The sequence below is a fragment of the Mchenga conophoros genome, linkage group LG3 (assembly GCF_057382185.1).
Source record: "Mchenga conophoros isolate Kocher_MC1m ecotype Shallow Benthic linkage group LG3, M_conophoros_male_GT1.1, whole genome shotgun sequence".
In the NCBI taxonomy this organism is placed as follows: Eukaryota; Metazoa; Chordata; class Actinopteri; order Cichliformes; family Cichlidae; genus Mchenga; species Mchenga conophoros.
Genome location: NC_140528.1, coordinates 42,610,440 through 42,628,351, shown reverse-complemented (window position 1 = coordinate 42,628,351; position 17,912 = coordinate 42,610,440). Strand labels below are relative to the sequence as shown.

The 17,912-nt window shown below is 42.6% G+C and overlaps 1 protein-coding gene across 1 annotated transcript; it reads right to left on the bottom strand.

Annotated features, from left to right (window-relative positions):
• Nucleotides 1–5,140: 5,140 nt before the first annotated feature.
• Nucleotides 5,141–8,772, bottom strand: LOC146578787 (uncharacterized). The gene is made up of 3 exons (XM_085269015.1): nt 8,670–8,772; nt 6,216–6,554; nt 5,141–5,977 (listed from the first exon to the last, which is right to left on the bottom strand). The coding sequence occupies exons 1-3, from the start codon at nt 8,737–8,739 to the stop codon at nt 5,724–5,726; spliced, it is 663 nt and encodes a 220-aa protein (XP_085125141.1). The 5' UTR covers nt 8,740–8,772; the 3' UTR covers nt 5,141–5,723.
• Nucleotides 8,773–17,912: the final 9,140 nt, after the last annotated feature.

The following is a 17,912-nucleotide window of genomic DNA, read 5'->3' as shown; positions in this document are numbered from 1 at the left end:
TCTTTAAGAAAGAAACACTTGTGAGCTTCTAAATCCTTCTCATTTGTTGTGTGCTGGTCTGTTACATTTTCTAAAACTACACTACACACTACTTTACATTCAGAATGAATGTGTGCACACATGTAATGAAAACAAATTTCATTAAATCATTTAGCAAAGGGAACAGAGCAGGAGTGAGAGAGAGAAAGGGGGAGGGGCAGTAGTTATAGCAGGAAGGAGAGAGCGAAAGGGGGGAGGGGCGGTAGTTACACTTGCTGTCACTACCCGATCCGTACCGGAAACCCGATCGGTACCCTATTATAAACTGAATTAGCGTCATTACAAACGTGTGTTAAATTTGATTTAGCAATAGTCGAGTGTGTTTATGCTTGTCTGTGAGGAGAGGATTGTTGGAATAGTGATGATGATGTCCGCTATCACTGTCAGTTGTCAGTAAACACTTCATCTGGCTGATGAATCTACACGTGAGATATTACAAAGTCTGCATTATTAACTCTGTAATTAGGCGCCATTCTTCTTATTTTACGGCGCTGTTGCTCAATCGGGGGACACTCTCTCTGTTGAGGAGAAAAGCATGAATTTCTTTGTATACGGATTATCCATTGTTTAAATGTCCCGGGCAGTCGAAAAGGAGGCAGAGCTGTTGAGAAATGCTAGGAGCTAACTGGGCGCTAACCGTGTCATTCAAATATATTGAATGTCGCAATGTTGGCACAGAGAGGAAGTGACGTAAGATTTGCGCATGCGGGGTACCGATCGGGTTTCCGGTACGGATCGGGTAGTGACACTTGCAGTAGGGCAGGAACAGGAACAGAGCAGGAGTCAGAGAGAGAAAGGGGGAGGGGTAGTAGTTACAGCAGGAGGGAAAGAGAGAAAGGGGGGAGGGGCGGTAGTTACACTTGCAGTAGGGCAGGAACAGGAACAGAGCAGGAGTTAGAGAGAGAAAGGGGGAGGTGTGGTAGTTACAGCAGGAGGGAGAGAGAGAAAGGGGGGAGGGGCGGTAGTTACAGTTTGAGGGAGAGAGAGAAAGGGGGAGGGGTGGTAGTTACACTCGCAGTAGCGCGGGAACAGAGCAGGAGTGAGAGAGAGAAAGGGGGGAGGGGGAGGGGCGGTAGTTACACTCGCAGTAGCGTGAGAACAGAGCAGGAGTGAGAGAGAAAAAGGGGGGAGGGGCGGTAGTTACAGCAGGAGTGAGAGAGAGAAAGAGGGAGGGGGAGGGGCGGTAGTTACACTCGCAGTAGCGTGAGAACAGAGCAGGAGTGAGAGAGAAAAAGGGGGGAGGGGCGGTAGTTACAGCAGGAGGGAGAGAGAGAAAGGGGGAGGGGCGGTAGTTACACTTGCAGTAGCGCGGGAACAGAGCAGGAAGGAGAGAGAGAAAGGGGGGAGGGGTGGTAGTTACAGCAGGAGTCAGAGAGAGAAAGGGGGAGGGGGAGGGGCGGTAGTCACACTCGCAGTAGCGCGGGAACAGAGCAGGAGGGAGACAGAGAAAGGGGGGAGGGGCAGTAGTTACACTTGCAGTAGGGCAGGAACAGAGCAGGAGGGAGAGAGAGAAAGGGGGGACGGGCGGTAGTTACACTTGCAGTAGGGCAGGAACAGAGCAGGAGGGAGAGAGAGAAAGGGGGAGGGGCGGTACTTACACTCGCAGTAGCGCGGGAACAGAGCAGGAGGGAGAGAGAGAAAGGGGGGGAGGGGCGGTAGTTACACTTGCAGTAGGGCAGGAACAGAGCAGGAGGGGGAGAGAGAAAGGGGGGGAGGGGCGGTAGTTACACTTGCAGTAGGGCAGGAACAGAGCAGGAGGGAGAGAGAGAAAAGGGGAGGGGCGGTAGTTACACTCGCAGTAGCGCGGGAATAGAGCAGGAGGGAGAGAGAGAAAGGGGGAGGGGCGGTAGTTACACTTGGAGTAGGGCAGGAACAGAGCAGGAAGGAGAGAGAGAAAGGGGGGAGGGGTGGTAGTTACAGCAGGAGGGAGAGAGAGAAAGGGGGGAGGGGCGGTAGTTACACTCGCAGTAGCGCGGGAACAGAGCAGGAAGGAGAGAGAGAAAGGGGGAAGGGGTGGTAGTTACAGCAGGAGTCAGAGAGAGAAAGGGGGAGGGGGAGGGGCGGTAGTCACACTCGCAGTAGCGCGGGAACAGAGCAGGAGGGAGACAGAGAAAGGGGGGAGGGGCAGTAGTTACACTTGCAGTAGGGCAGGAGCAGAGCAGGAGGGAGAGAGAGAAAGGGGGGAGGGGCGGTAGTTACACTTGCAGTAGGGCAGGAACAGAGCAGGAGGGAGAGAGAGAAAGGGGGAGGGGCGGTACTTACACTCGCAGTAGCGCGGGAACAGAGCAGGAGGGAGAGAGAGAAAGGGGGGGAGGGGCGGTAGTTACACTTGCAGTAGGGCAGGAACAGAGCAGGAGGGAGAGAGAGAAAGGGGGAGGGGCGGTAGTTACACTTGCAGTAGGGCAGGAACAGAGCAGGAAGGAGAGAGAGAAAGGGGGGAGGGGTGGTAGTTACAGCAGGAGGGAGAGAGAGAAAGGGGGGAGGGGCGGTAGTTACAGCAGGAGTCAGAGAGAGAAAGGGGGAGGGGGAGGGGCGGTAGTCACACTCACAGTAGCGCAGGAACAGAGCAGGAGGGAGAGAGAGAAAGGGGGAGGGGCGGTAGTTACACTCGCAGTAGCTCGGGAACAGAGCAGGAGGGAGAGAGAGAAAGGGGGGAGGGGCGGTAGTTACACTTGCAGTAGCGCGGGAACAGAGCCGGAGTGAGAGAGAGAAAGGGGGAGGGGCGGTAGTTACACTTGCAGTAGCGCGGGAACAGAGCAGGAGGGAGAGAGAGAAAGGGGGGAGGGGCGGTAGTTACACTTGCAGTAGGGCAGGAACAGAGCAGGAAGGAGAGAGAGAAAGGGGGGAGGGGTGGTAGTTACAGCAGGAGTCAGAGAGAGAAAGGGGGAGGGGGAGGGGCGGTAGTCACACTCACAGTAGCGCAGGAACAGAGCAGGAGGGAGAGAGAGAAAGGGGGGATGGGCCCACCCCCTTTTCCTGATAGGAGCCCAAAGTGCCCTTTTGTTGAGGCAACTTTTTTGTTTTTTTTATGTGTTTGTGCTTGTGGAGTCCTGTCTGTGCCTCTCAAAAATTATATTATCAATTAATCATAGTTTTTGCTAAATACAACGATCTGGCTTGCATCAGTCACATGATCGTCATTAACCAATGACCGCCCTTGACGGCAGAACGCACTCGTTGTGAGTGGAATGAGCTCGCAAAGAGCACGCACATTTTTTTCTGCCTGGGTGGTCTGGAGCTGTAGCAGAAACACAAATTACCTCAGAGAAACAGACTAATGCAACAAAACCAGTAAGTAGGTGTACAGCGTGCACTGTAGTGTGTAGCAGTTTGTGTCTTGTTCTCAGATGGACAGCAAGTTGAGAGTGATATATGAGATGAGGAGATGGAAGGAGGAAAAGAGGCAAAGATTGATTCACAGGCAGGGCCTAGTTTATTTCTCACAGTTTTTTGTTGCGTTATGGTTCCAAGTAGGGCTGGGCGATATGACCCAAAATTCATATCTCGATATTTTTTAGCTGGATGGCGATATACGATATATATCTCGATATTTTTTTTAAAGCCATAAGTTAAGAACAAAAAGAGAGTTCTTAGTCACACAGGCACTTTTATTTACATACAGCATAGATGTACATGAAGAATTTACTCAAAAATAAATTAACAGCATTTATTAAATAATAATGCTCCATAAAAACGTTTTTGTGCATAACAAAAAGCTCACAATTGTGCAGTCAAAATGTAAATTAAAAGACAATGAGCATAATAACAAAGAGACAGATTTCACAGCTGCTCTATTTCCGAGTTCTACTGCTTGACTAACAGCCTTGAGTTTGAAATCCTCTTTGTAACCATGTCTCTTAACAGGTGCCATTTATGGCCCTTACACACACAATACGGTAATATTACGTTGAAGTACAGTACGTATCACTCCGCGAGGCACCAGACTACAGTAGCTGTAATGCTCCGACAATCCATCAAGCGGTGCAGCCCCGTAGCTTAACAAAGTCGTACTAAAACATTTTTTGAGAGATTGCTGAGCGCCGTGTACCACATAAAATCGGTTTGCGGTCAGTAAGCACAACCAGAATTCATACAAAAGGTGCACTGTTGATTTTTGAGAAAATGAAAGGATTTTATAATGTAACATATACTATATTGTTATAAACGATATTGTCACATCTTATATCTCGTATGAAAATATATCGATATTTTTAAAAAACTTGATATATCGCCCAGCCCTTGTTCCAAGCGCTTTCACCAATCTTTGCATTGTGTTATTATCTCATGACACTTGTTTAATCAGCTACCATCTCTCCTATGGACTGTTTAATGTCTACAGTCTCAGATCAGCACAGCCCTGCTCTCCAGCACTATCAGCAGCAGGAGCAGCAGAAACCCCTCAACAGCAACATTGTACCCATCAGGTAAAACATAGGCTACGTTTGCTTTGCCTTGTCGCCACCTCACAACAGCAATATAGTATGATGTGATCCCATATTAGATTCTTGATGAATGTGTGTTGCTGTTATTCAGCCTGGTTCAATGCGCCCCTTTTTAACTTTGAGCACCCACCCCTTTAAACATCTCTTGTGGTGTAATGCCAACATTACACCACAACTCCACTTTGTCAGTCTTAATGACCCCAAAGCTTTTATTTATCTATTTATACACCAGTTCTGTCAAGTGAGTCAAGACTCTAGCAAACTATTATAGATGGAAGCTTGTGGAAGGATACCATAAATGTCTGGCCCAAGTGAAACAATTTCAGGGCAAATCCACCAAATACTAAGGAAATGTATGCATACTTCTGACTTTGATGAAAGTAATAAAAAGTACAAAACAATTCTCTCTCTCTTTTTCTGACATTTCACAAATACAAAAATCAGTTAAATCCTTTGTTTTTTCAGTCATAAACAACCAGGTTAACAAATTAAAACATAAACATGTTTTACAACATTTATAGCAGCTGTTGTGTTTATGAACTCTGTCACAGTTTATGGGATTCATTATGTATTCTTAATATTTATTGGTAAAATAATATTTGTAGTAAAATTGTCTGAAAACTGCAAAAAGAACAAAAAACAAACAAGCAAAACATGGATCACTTTGATTCCAGCTTCAGTTTTATTCAGGAAACAACAACAGTCATATCAAAAGGCACTTTATCTTTACAGTAGAAACATTAGAACCACAAACCCCCTGAAACAGGAGCATAACAACTGTATGAATCGAAGTCAATTACATTTCATTTTTACAATATAATAAAAAATCCTACTCATCATCACCAATGAAGTCTGCAGTCAAAATAAATATATTCAATACAGTGTGCTCCAATACAGTTAAATGCATGCAGTTCTTAAAGCTATATATAATAAATGTCAGACGCTTTTGTAATATAAATATATGTATCAAAATTACCAGAAAAACACAAAAACTTAAAATTCTTAAAGTTTGCATAAAACCTTACTCTTTCGCTCCCAGGCTTCTAGACTTCTGATTGGCCAACATTTCTACATGGCTAGGATGTGGCATGTTCTTGACAGCGTTTGACTTTGTTTTTGGCGTTCGCATGTGAACGGAGACATTTTTTAAAAACGCATGTGTGGACGGGATTTAAAAAAAGAAAAAAGAAAAAAAGAAAAATTTGAGTTTTCAAAAATACCCGTGTACGTGTGGACGTAGACTCAGATCATCCGGAAAAAAACAGAAACATTACAAACATGCTGCTGTTCAGCTGGAGGCTGGAAAGAACCCTGCTTCTGTTGTTTACATTTTCTGTAGATCACGACACCAACAAAAGCAACAACAACAACAACAGCAGCAACTGGAAGACCAACTTTCAGTCCAACAGATCCAGCCTCCTTCTCTCCATCCTCCTTCCCTCCATCCTCCTTCCCTGCCTCCTTCCCTCCATCCTCTGTGTGTCCTCCTGGCTGACCTGCAGGTGAGAAACAGGTGTGAGGTGTCAGCTGTCAGGTAGGTGATGAGTGAAGAACAGAACAGAATCCATTTGCTCTTCAAACTGCTGTCAGACATTATCTACTGCACTCTGATCACATCACTCAGACCAGCTGCTTTCTACAAAGTCTCATCAACAACATCTTTAGAAACAAACATCAACAACCAGGAAGCAGCTTCACCTCTGATCACACACACACTCAACTCTACTCACTCACCTGGAGGAACAACAACACTCAGTGTTATGTTGCAGATGGGTTCACATGAGGTTTCTCCTGCCACAATGATGCAACACATGTATGTTCCACTATCAGCAGTCGTCACATCCTTCAGAATCACAGACACGTTTCCATCCTTCATCAGTGTCTCCTGCAGGTCCACACGGTTCTTAAACGAGTGATGCTGGTGATCTGGAATAATGTGCCCATCCCGGTACAAAAAGACATATTCATCTCCGAGGTCAGCTCGGCTCCACTCTGCAAGATCATTGTTGGTGTTTGGAGCTCGACACGTCAGAGTGACGTTTTGTCCACACTGAGCTGTGATGTTATTCTGGTCTGAAAGAGGAAACAAAACAAATGAGAGACGTTAAAACTACTAAAAGTCTGCCTTCACATCACAGTGTGAAAGACAGAGTGCAAACAATACAGCTTCATGTTAGATTTATTTACAGTTTTTTTCTGCTTGAAATTCAAATAGATCCTCTGCAATAAATATGTTCTTATGTCCAATAATGTGTCAAGGAATTGATGTCAGCTGAAATTTTGCTTCCATCCATCCCACTCAGCTGTTCTCTATTCGTCAGTCTTATTAATCATTTGTTTACAGTTAGTGCAGAGTCCTCCTGTTAGTGGGACACATCTTTACATAGTCTATTTGTATATTCTGTTATTTCAATGTCGTTCGACACGATATTACAGAATTGGAGAATTAAAGTTTTATCTGTGATTCTGCAGAGGAGCTGAAGTTAAAATTAGATAAATGCATATAATTCAACAGCTCTGATATCGCATGCACAACTGGATATGGTTTGAAATTTTATAAATAAATACATTTACACATGAATAACTACCCCACAATAATGACAGTTTGTGTCTTAACTTAAATTTACGAATCACGTGACGTGACAACGCGCATCCGGAACCCTCTGACGACAAGTTCTCCTCCGCCGTGGTCGTTTGACGCGATCTTCAGCACATTATCGGTATAAAGACGGTAATATAACTCAGAAAGTCCATCTGTGGTGGCCGGACGACGTTGAAGGAGTACCTGGAGATAAACTAGGTTTAACTTTGGATTTGGACCTTTTTGTTTCGTCGCGGTTGTTTCTGGACGTCGATCAGCGCGGTGGGAAGTTTCCTCCGTCTCCGGATTATTCGACGATAAAATGTTTGTTTTCGTGTTTAATCTGTCACAAAGCAGCTGTGTGTGTTTGTCAAAGCAGCTACAAGCTGTTTGGAGTGAACATGGAGCGGAGACAGAGACGAATAAGGAGCTTGTGTTTGAGGCCTGGATACGACTACAGGAAATCTGCAAACATGGCGACTGTACAGTGGAGTGTAGCCAGCGAGTCTCTGCGGGTGGACGTGCTGTCTGCACTGCGGGTAGCTGATCAGACCTAACCGACATCATATTAACGGTGTTAAATCCATCACAACGATTTCTTTTAGAGGGTCTACAACACTCTGGAGGAAATCTTTAAACCACCGAGCTCTCCGTGGATCGTCAGCCGGACCAGCAGCAACTTACACGGCGAAGAGAGCTGAGGCAGAAGCGGACATGTCGATCTGCTGCGCGGCCAGGCTAAACCTCCAGCTCCCGGTGTTTTCTCCACAAACACCACATCCATCACAATAACGTGAAAGGATTGGATCTCCTGATCGGACAATTCCATCAAGACATGCAGCGTGAACATTGAAAGAGAAAAGTGGTGAAGACGGGAAACATGACTCTGGTAAGGTTGTTTCTGTGTGTGTAGATCTACCACGGACACCATGAGCCCGGTGTTCTGGGACTCCACCCTACCTGACAAACCATCCTACCCGTTGTTTCTGCGTATGCGCACAACACGCATTTAAGTGGCGAACCGTCCTACCTTTGTGAATATTAGCTAGAAAAATACTCTGACGCGTAACATTAAGTGCCAAACAATCCTAACTTTGTGAATGTGACCTACAAGCATACTTTAACAGCTAAAATTAAGTGGCAGATCATCCTACCTTTGTTAATAAGATCTAGAAACATACTTTGACGGGTAAAATGAAGTGCCAAACCGTCCTGGCTTTATGAATATGAGCTACAAGCATACTGTGATGGGCAAACATAAGTGGCAAACCGTCATACCTAGTTAAATTTGTGGTGGAATTACTCTGTGACAGCAGAAATGTGCATAAAATACTTAAGGTAGGACGTTTTGGCAACGGAGGATGGTTTGTCAGAACACCGGTCGTAATGATGTTAAAGCCCCACAGACCGAAGCAGGAGTTTCCATCTACCCCGCAAACTAAGTGTGCTAATCATCACTGCTCCATCCTGTCAGGTTTTTAATCTCTTAGATTTGTTTTACGTATTTACACTAACAGTAAAGACAGTTTATTTGAGCAAGGTGACACGATGATAAATACACACGGCTGCTGACTTTATAAAAAGTTATTGTAACAGTTCAATCTTACCTGCGGACATAAATGAGCGAAGAAAGGCAAAGATGATCCCGCAGATCAAGACAAATTGTCCTGCATCCATAGCGCTGCTCTGTGACACCAGATTAGAGTCTGTCCACAGTCGCTGCTGTGTTAGTTTTTTTTCTTAAATGTGTCCTTTCTTGACCCGCCCACCTGCTGCTCTCTACACCAATGACAAGTCAGTAGAGTCCGGAGTCACATTCCTGACTTCAAACATATCCGACAACTATTCAGTCCGGAAATGTTTTCTAAAAGTAGACCATCTCAGATGAAAAATAAAATCAGCTCATCTTTAAGAAGTTTTTACTTATATGTATTTTCGGTTATTGGTCACTGTGGAGCTTTTATACACTACACTCATGTTTTCTGGTCCTCTGTGTTTGTGTAGCATCTTTTAAGTAACAGGGTTTAATTCAAGTGTTTTAAGAAAATAAAATGGCACTACAGTGTGATATAGCTTTAAAATAATTCCTTACCACCTCTATTTTTTTGTACCCATAGAAAACCACACACTCCAAGGACAGAGCATTTACTTAGTGTCAGTGACAGAAATGTAAAATAGCTTAAATGAGTGAGGATGACGATGAAGGAAACATCTGTGTCTGCTCTGTAAGTAGAATCTCTGTTTTATTTTTAAATCCTGCTTCACAGTGCAGGCCTCAGGGTATTTACCTTTGCCTTAACACTTGTATTCAGAATAAGCAGGAGCGCGACGCTGGATAGGAACTCGCTAAGTCAGCCCAGGATTTCCAAGCATGTTCACATAGCAGATGGCATGTTGGCAGCATCTAACCAATCGACCCAGTACTGTGTTGGTGGAGACACACTTTAATGTAGTGTAAAAATATGAGCTTTAAGCACTTTGGTCAGTAAAATTGTTTGGTGCCAACAGGAAAAAACCAAATCAAGGAATAAAGTTGCATTTCAGGGGGAAGTAAACTGTTCCACAGTGTTGGTGCTGGGGTTTGGAAAGATCCCTCTTTGTTTTCAAACGACCCGTGGAATAGTCAGGAGACCACTATCAGTGGATCTAAGGAAGAAGCTCAATGAGTGTGGGGGCCTCTCCTCATAAGGACATAGAAGTAAGAGTCAGGATCTTAAACTGATATCTGTACCCAACTGGAAGCCAACAAGAACTAACATGGAAGTGATGTCAGTGACGTTATGACTGTGGTTTAACAGCTGTGCTGCAACATTTTGGAGCGCTTATAATAATCAAATTGGGAGAAGATGAAGTGATGAAAAAGCATCTCCAGTTCACCGTTGGCGACAATAGTCCTGAGTTTGGCAATATTTCTTAAGTGGAAAAAGCAGGAGTGGGTCACAGATGCTTTCTCTGATATCAGATGCATTGATCAGTGTTTAATTACAGCTGCCAGAGGAGTGTAGGGCGTGGCACCAACATGAACGCACCTCTCCTGATCCTGCTTTACAGGCCAAAACCAGTCTCTGCTTTTCCAGGCAACCCAGACTGTCAGTGGCAAATCATGTAAACCATTTACGCTGATTTACTGACACTGGAATAACTTTACTGTTATGGCACAACATTCATTTGACAAATGGACTGTACTGTAAATGTCCAAGTCAGCAAAGCATAAGGTTTAGTTTAAGCTTTTCTTTAATGATCAACAATTTGTTTCCCCCTCCCACACTTTCAAATTATTTACCCATCCATATGGAGGATACATGTCTGCACTTTGAAGCTTTCCTCCTGGCAGCAGTGTAAACTGAGCGATTCTCTACAAGAAACATGTTGATGTCACCAAACTGCAGCTCTGGGATTCTGCCAGGGAAGAATGTAGAGAAGTTCCCAAAATTCAAATTTTCTCTTCATATCTTAATTGTTCCTCCATGGATAGATGATCTGAGAAGTCTTGGCTCAAGACGGGGGTGAAAAATAAAAACCCACTTTCATCAAAGAAAATCTCTCATCTTTGAATCAAAAACACTTCTAAACTAAAACCCAAAACAAATCAGATGTGTTATTTGAACAAGCACAGCTTAAAAACAGAAGAAAACCCTATAACCATGTCACTTACTCAACATCACAGTGTAACACAATGGCTCTTGGAACCTACTATTTTTAGCCCCTGCTCCTCACTGCACTCTTAGCATGTGCCACTCCCACAACATTTGTATAAACGTCCACAGTATCCCAATGCTGGGCTGAGGTCTGAGGGACCCTCCATTCCAGGTCTTGGAAGGTTAAGCTCAGTTTCACACAATAACTGGGTCCATATTGAATAAATAAAATCTGACAATAAATACAGTAAATCAATCTCTGAAAGTTAGAATTTGTTATTTATTATGCACAAACAAAGTTCAAAGCATTACAGCAGTTGTGGAAAAAGCACACTCATACTAAGAGTGAAATGAAGGAAAACTCCCAGCAGCTGCCTCCTCCTCTTTTGTCCTGTAAACTGAAGATGGAGGGCTTTCTTTTTATTTTGCAATTTGTTGAATGATTTTATTTTTCATGCTGTGGTTAAAATGTATCAAACTGCAGATGCTGTGTATCATGTAAAGCACAAGCAGAAAATGTGTCCAAAGTTCCAGATGTTCATGATCCAAACAGTCTGTTAAAGTGAGTAATGAAACGTTTAAACTGATGTGAACACTAAATGAAGATTTAACTGGAGTTTGCTGCACATGTGTGAGCAGCACATTTGGATCTTTTCTGTGATGAATTTAAGTTGGAGAAAAGCTTCAGGAAATCAGGAATTCCTGAGATTTTATGCACCTGAAAGATTTTAGAGAACTTTACTTTGAGATGAGACTGTCCTTAAACACAAATACCTGTATATTACTGTAACTGTGATATATGTTGACAATGTCGTGGTGCTTTGTTTCAGACCATCTCTTTCTTTGCTTTTTCTTCAGAGGGAGGATCAGTCTTCTGTTTTTTAGAGATCACAACAGCAGCTGCAACAGCAAACATGAGTAACAAAACAGAAGCCACCAGTCCATCATATCTTCTGACTCCATCTCCATCATCTCTGGCTCCTTGTGATGGAGCTGCAGGAGAGAAACAGGTGTGAGGTGTCAGCTGTCAGGTAGGTGATGAGTGAAGAACAGAACAGAATCCATTTCCTCTTCAAACTGCTGTCAGACATTATCTACTGCACTCTGATCACATCACTCAGACCAGCTGCTTTCTACAAAGTCTCATCAACAACATCTTTAGAAACAAACATCAACAACCAGGAAGCAGCTTCACCTCTGATCACACACACACACTCAACTCTACTCACTCACCTGGAGGATCAACACTCAGGGTGATGATGCTGATGGATTTCCAAGAGCGTGTTTCTCCCATGAAGACACGACACTCGTATGTTCCATTGTCATTAGTTGTCACATTCTTCAGAATCAGAGACACGTCTCCATCCTTCATCTGTCTGTCCTGCAGATCCACCCGGTTCTTAAAAGATGGATGCTGATCATCTGGCACAAAGACTTCATCTCGGTACAAAAGGACATATTCACCATACAGATCAGCTCGGCTCCATTTTACACATATATTGATGTTTAGAGCTCGACATGTCAGAGTGACATCCTGTCCAGACTCAGCTGTGATGTTTTTCTGGGCTGAAAGAGGAAACAACAGAGAGAGTAAAGTTTAAACCGTTCACTTGTATAGCAGCCAATCAGTGAAGAGCAGAGACCACTGTCCTCTGATGATGGTGGGTGGACCTCAAACCTGACTGACTGCTAGAAGTCAAAAAGGGGAAACAACACATAGCATAGAGTTGAAAGGGGTCCAGCACTTCAAGCTCAATGGTCACCAGACAGTTTGCTGACACACACCAGGGGCGTCTCTACAGGGGTAGCCTTGTGCCACGCTAAAAATAATCTCTTGCCACCCCAGTTTTGCATATGACAGTGCTGTGTATTAAAATAATCCATCGATAACACTTTGAGACCAGCTACAACAAAAATTGCTTAAACATTGTAAAACTGAATAGACGGGATTGTTTTGGGAGTGATGGCAGCAAAAGAGAAATTGATAGCGAGTTTTGAGATGTGACAGATTTGTGAAGTTTAGCATGTTTGGAGTGTTAGTGTGTAGCTGGTATGTAGTATAGTCTTTTGTTTTGTGTGTCAGTGAATGTAAAAGTCGCTGTTAAAAGCCACCAAAGATTGCAATTTAAACACTGCACAAGTTTAATATAAATTTACCATTTATATTTGCTTTTCAAGTTATGAATATAGTTCACTAAACATGTCTGTGGGTTTTTTTTACAGTAAAAAAAAATATACTACTAAGATTTTATGTCTGATTTGAGATCAGTTGTGTTAATACAGAATGTCAGTGAAAAAATAACTGTAAATTCAGACACCTGAGTTTGAGCTGAAGAGGATATCGAAAAAGGTTTTAAAAATTAAAGGTGAAATCTAAAGTAATCAATTATATTTTGGAGCCCAGAGGGTTAAACCCAACAAATCATGAAAAATTAGGTTTAAAATTTTGGTGACAAGTTTGTCCATGACAGCACAGATTTTTTTAAATTTTGTGTAAATGAAACTTAAGTTAGACTTGTGTTTGTTAATGAACCACCTTATCGTGTGTAGCTTTCTGGATTTTATGCTTAAAAAAATATAATATATAGATGATGTGGGCTGAAGATATAAAGTTAGACTATATTTATATGAATATATTAAAAAAAAGCATTGATTTTGCCGCCCCATTTGATTTCCATATCACCCTAAGAAAATTTCTTAAGACACGCACACACACAGACACACACACCAGTGTATCACTCAAAGTAATGTATCTCCACTTTCTGTAAAACTGCATTTCATTTTAGTTTGTGTCATTTGTGAAATTTTGTTTTCAGCTACACAGATGCAGGTTAATAAACATATTTCAGACCCTGTAATCAATAACTTTGAGGGTTTTTATCAGAAGATAAGACACCTGGAGAAGAGAACAGGCGCAACACCGGCAGCTAGAGTAAATGTAGGTTTCCCATTATCAGAACTGTGGTAAGGTTGAATTAGGAATAATAAATCTTTACAGCTTGTGCGCTACAACAACACTATTTTTGATGCAGGTGTGTCAAACATGTTGAACTCACACCGCTTCAAAGTGAAGCAACAGGACACTGCGATGCCTGCTGGAAGCAGCAGAACTGATGAGTGTTTATCTGACACCGCTTTAAAGTGAATGACAGCACCAACTGCTCCCTCTGCAGGTGAGGATGAGTAATGCAGCTATAAACAGTTTGGGTTTTTTTTTTTAACTGCAGACTCTTCTCTTCCCAACTTAATTATACAAACTGTAAACGTGTGTGAGTACATCTAAAAACTAACATCCACTTTCTCACATGACAGAAGAGGTTAGCTGACAGGAGACCTGCGTCCTCTCTGTGAGCAGCCCAAACTAAAGCAGCTCTAACATTTAACAGCATCACTGAGAGGAAGAAATGAATCGATAGGATTTTAAAATAAAACTCACCTGCACAGGTAAACCCTACGAGGGAGACAGACAGTAACGTCCAGCAGAGCGACTGAAATGTTACAGCAAACATGTTTCATGAAGCAGACGAGTTTATGTAGGAGATTGGAAGGGGGAGGAGGTAGAGTTTCTTTTACAGAGAACAGGTAAGAGGTTGGAGTCATCATATTTACGGTGTTAAATCCATCACGATTTCTTTTAGAGAGTCTACAACACTTTGGATGAAGTCTTTAAGCCTCCGAGCTCGCCGTGGATCGTCAGCCGGACCAGCAGCTTCTTAAACGGCTGAGGCAGAAGCGGACATGCCGATCTTCTGTGCGGCCAGGCGAAACCTCCAGCTCCCGGTGTTTTCCTGACAAACACCACATCCATCACGATGACATCATAGGATGGGATCGCTGATCGGACAATTCATGAAATGCAGTGTGAACATTTAAAGAGAAAACTGGTTAGGACGCAAAACACAGTGACTCTGGTAAGACGACACGGAGGGGTGTGTGTGATTACAGCAGACACCAGGAGTACGAATCTCAGCATGATCGAGGTTCAGACATTTTGACAGTCCAGGGCTTGTGGAGGACTGAGGACGTTAAGTATTTTGTTTGGGATGACATAGGGAACTTCCCAAAGCAGCAGCAACTCTCAGGTTTGCAGAGTGCAGGACTTTAGATGCTTCGTTAGACCTGTTGGAGAAGAAGTACATGACAAACTAGGGAGATGCTTTAAAAAAGATTTAAAGAAAAAAAGTTTAAAGAAGACAGGGGAAATGTAGACTGGTGCATCAGTTTTGCACTTATAAGGTTAAATCTGTGTCCACAAGGGGGTGGCTGGACTACATCAAAGCAATCCCTCGCTGGGGTTGTCCTCTCCCCCTAACCCTGTGATCTTTTAAGATTTCTGTCTTATATCATAAAAATATCTAAATCTTAAAAATATTATTCTTTATTTAATTTTCTGGGTAACGTGGTCTGCCTTAAAACGAGGACACAGTATGCAGTAGTAATAATATGGCCTATAAATGGTTTGAGCGCAGTTCTTGGTGTGCACTTGGAGCAGCCAAAGGAAAGACTTTCCTCAGCTGACGTCAGGCATACCTCACTAAACAGTGCGGCCCACTAGTGGCGAACAGGGAGCTGCTTCGGAGGATATGTGGAGTAATCGTGGAAGAGGACTCCAGTCCTGTGTCTACCGCACAGTCAGGCGTCTGGTTTGTGCGTAACAGTTGGCCGCCTTTAAAGGCACCACAGTCTGAAGCAGGACTTTCTATCTACCCCGCGAACTAAGTAACTAACTAACCATCATCACTGTCTCATCCTGTCAGATTTTTAAACGTTTTGTTTTACGTATTTACACTAACAGTAAACACAGTTTAATTAAGCAGGGTAATACAGTGACACGATTACTGATGAATACACACGGCTGCTGACTTTATAAAAACTTATTCTAACAGTTCAATCTTACCTGCGGACATAAATGAGCGAAGAAAGGCAAAGATGATCCCGCAGATCAAGACAGATTGTCCTGCATCCATAGTGCTGCTCTGTGACACCAGATTATTGAGTCTGTCAAAGATTTTGCTACTTTTACTTGAAGGTGTGGTTTTTCCGCTCCTTTGACCCTCCCACCTGCTGCTGCTGCCTACATTTTACACCCGCCTGACTTGGTTGTTCCTCCGTTTTGAAATATTTTTCAGCTGTAACTTGACCAAAACCCCCCCATATCTGACAATTATTCAGTGTTGAAATCTTTACTAACAGTAGATAATCTCATACGGAGAATAAAATCAGATTATCTTTAAGCAATTTTTATTTAAATCTATTTTAGGTTATTGGTCACAGTGGATGTTTTATACACTACTCATGTTTTCTGGTCTTCTGTTTTTTCTGTAGCATCTTTTAAGCAACAGCGTTTAATTCAAAAGTCTTTTTAAGAATATAAAATGGCACTACAGTGTGATATATGTTTAAAATAATTTTTTTACCAACCCTATTTTTTACCCATAGTAAACCATGCACTCTGACGACGGAGGATTTACTTGGTGTCAGAGACAGAAATGAGAAAAAGCTGAAATGAGTGAGAAGGACGATGAAGGAAACATCTGTGCTGTGTCTGCTCTGTAAGTAGAATCTCCTGCACTACAGAGCAGGTTTATTATACCCAGTGTATATTTCTGTTATTCAGATTAGTTTACACTAACATTGGTAATCAGGATATTCTGTCATATGAAGCTCGTTATCAACTCACTCAGTTAACCCGGAGTTTCCCTCCCTGCAATAAAGAAATGTAACTTTTTTTGAAAAGTCTCAATAGGATCTTGAGCTTTATTGTGAAAGGTTCATATGTAAAACAAAGAAGCAGACGGCACTGCTACAACAACAACGTTAAAACATTCTAACAAACAAACATATTCTAATAATAAACTAAACAAAGGAATTCACTTTCACTCGTTCATCAGTAAAGTCAGAGGTTGAGCTGGAGCTCGTGTCCCGTCACACCAGATGTGAGAGTAGTGTGTTTGTTCGGTGCAGCATAACAAACTGGCTAATTAAAGTCTATATTTACACTTTTTATTGGAAGACTTTATTTAATTCTATATGAGTAACAATAACAAAGTGAGCTGCACTGAAAACAGGTGAGCGTGTCAGTGTTCACAGTAATATTCACAGGAAATCTTAACACTTGTTAGACTTTTTAAGCCATGAGGAGGATTTGCTAAACTCAGAATCTCCTCTAAGCTGCACTCTGACAACAGTCCAGCTCCATCAATGATCCCATTGTAGTTCTTATTTCTTACATGATGTTTATAGTGAGTGGGCTTCTTTGCATGCTGCTCAGTGTCTTTGTCCCTTTGATGGGGTGTTGTTGTCACCCTGCTGGGTCCATAGGAGCCTCTACCAGGAGGCTGAGGGGCAGCGTTGGAGGTCATCAGTGTTTTTAGCCTGAAGTTAGCAGAGAGGCTAAACTTGACTCTTTGTTGCATTATAGAGACAGAAGTTTAAATAGTGTTTAACAGGACAATCGAGGCTAAAATGGTTTAAAAGATGAACTCATTAAAAAACACTAACAAATCTTCATGTTTCAAATACTGAGAAGCTTCAACAACAAATATGTGTTCAAGCCAGCATGATGTTTGCTCCTGTAACTGATTGTTTTTCCATCTTGTTCTCTGAATATTTACCAAAGGCTCCATAACTAATGTCATTCATTTTGTTTCTTATCATTGAAACTGTTGTAGAAAATCCACTTTGTTAAGAAAACAGAGAAGCGACGTCTTTATATGAGACTTCAGAAAAATGTTGTACAGGACAAACTGAACAACATCAGAGCGACATCACGACTTCCTGTAACTTTTCTCTGTCCAGCTAAACACGAGTACCTTCCATTTTCTCCTGCAGAGGATTCTGGGTAAAGTCAATCGTGCACTGACGTCCTGTATGTGTGTTTTATTGTGCAGATGCAGCTGCAGTCGGCTCAGCAGTGAGAACTGAAGACGTCAGTCAAAGAGAAGGAAAAACAGTCAGAGCTGAGAGGTACAGCTGCTCTTCTTTTAGTACAAACACGACAATGGATGATGGAAGCATTGACTTGTGGTGAACACAAACACACTTCAGTCCTCTTCAGAGCAGATAACAAAGTTCATGTGAGTCACAGACTTAAAGCAGACAACTGTTTTCAGAAAGTTCATCAGTAAAATAAGCAAATAACTTCATACTGGTAGAGCGGAGAGTCATAACTAAAGTGCTCACAGCATGTTTTCATACAGTAAGAGTAAAATG

Bases quoted from the DNA above. Each gene is read 5' to 3' on its own strand.
- LOC146578787 (XM_085269015.1), bottom strand. From the start codon at position 8,739: ATGGATGCAGGACAATTTGTCTTGATCTGCGGGATCATCTTTGCCTTT. The intron at 6,555-8,669 runs GTAAGATTGAAC...TTCCTCTTTCAG, and splicing joins TCGCTCATTTATGTCCGCAG to ACCAGAATAACATCACAGCT. The intron at 5,978-6,215 runs GTGAGTGAGTAG...TCTCACCTGCAG, and splicing joins GAGTGTTGTTGTTCCTCCAG to GTCAGCCAGGAGGACACACA.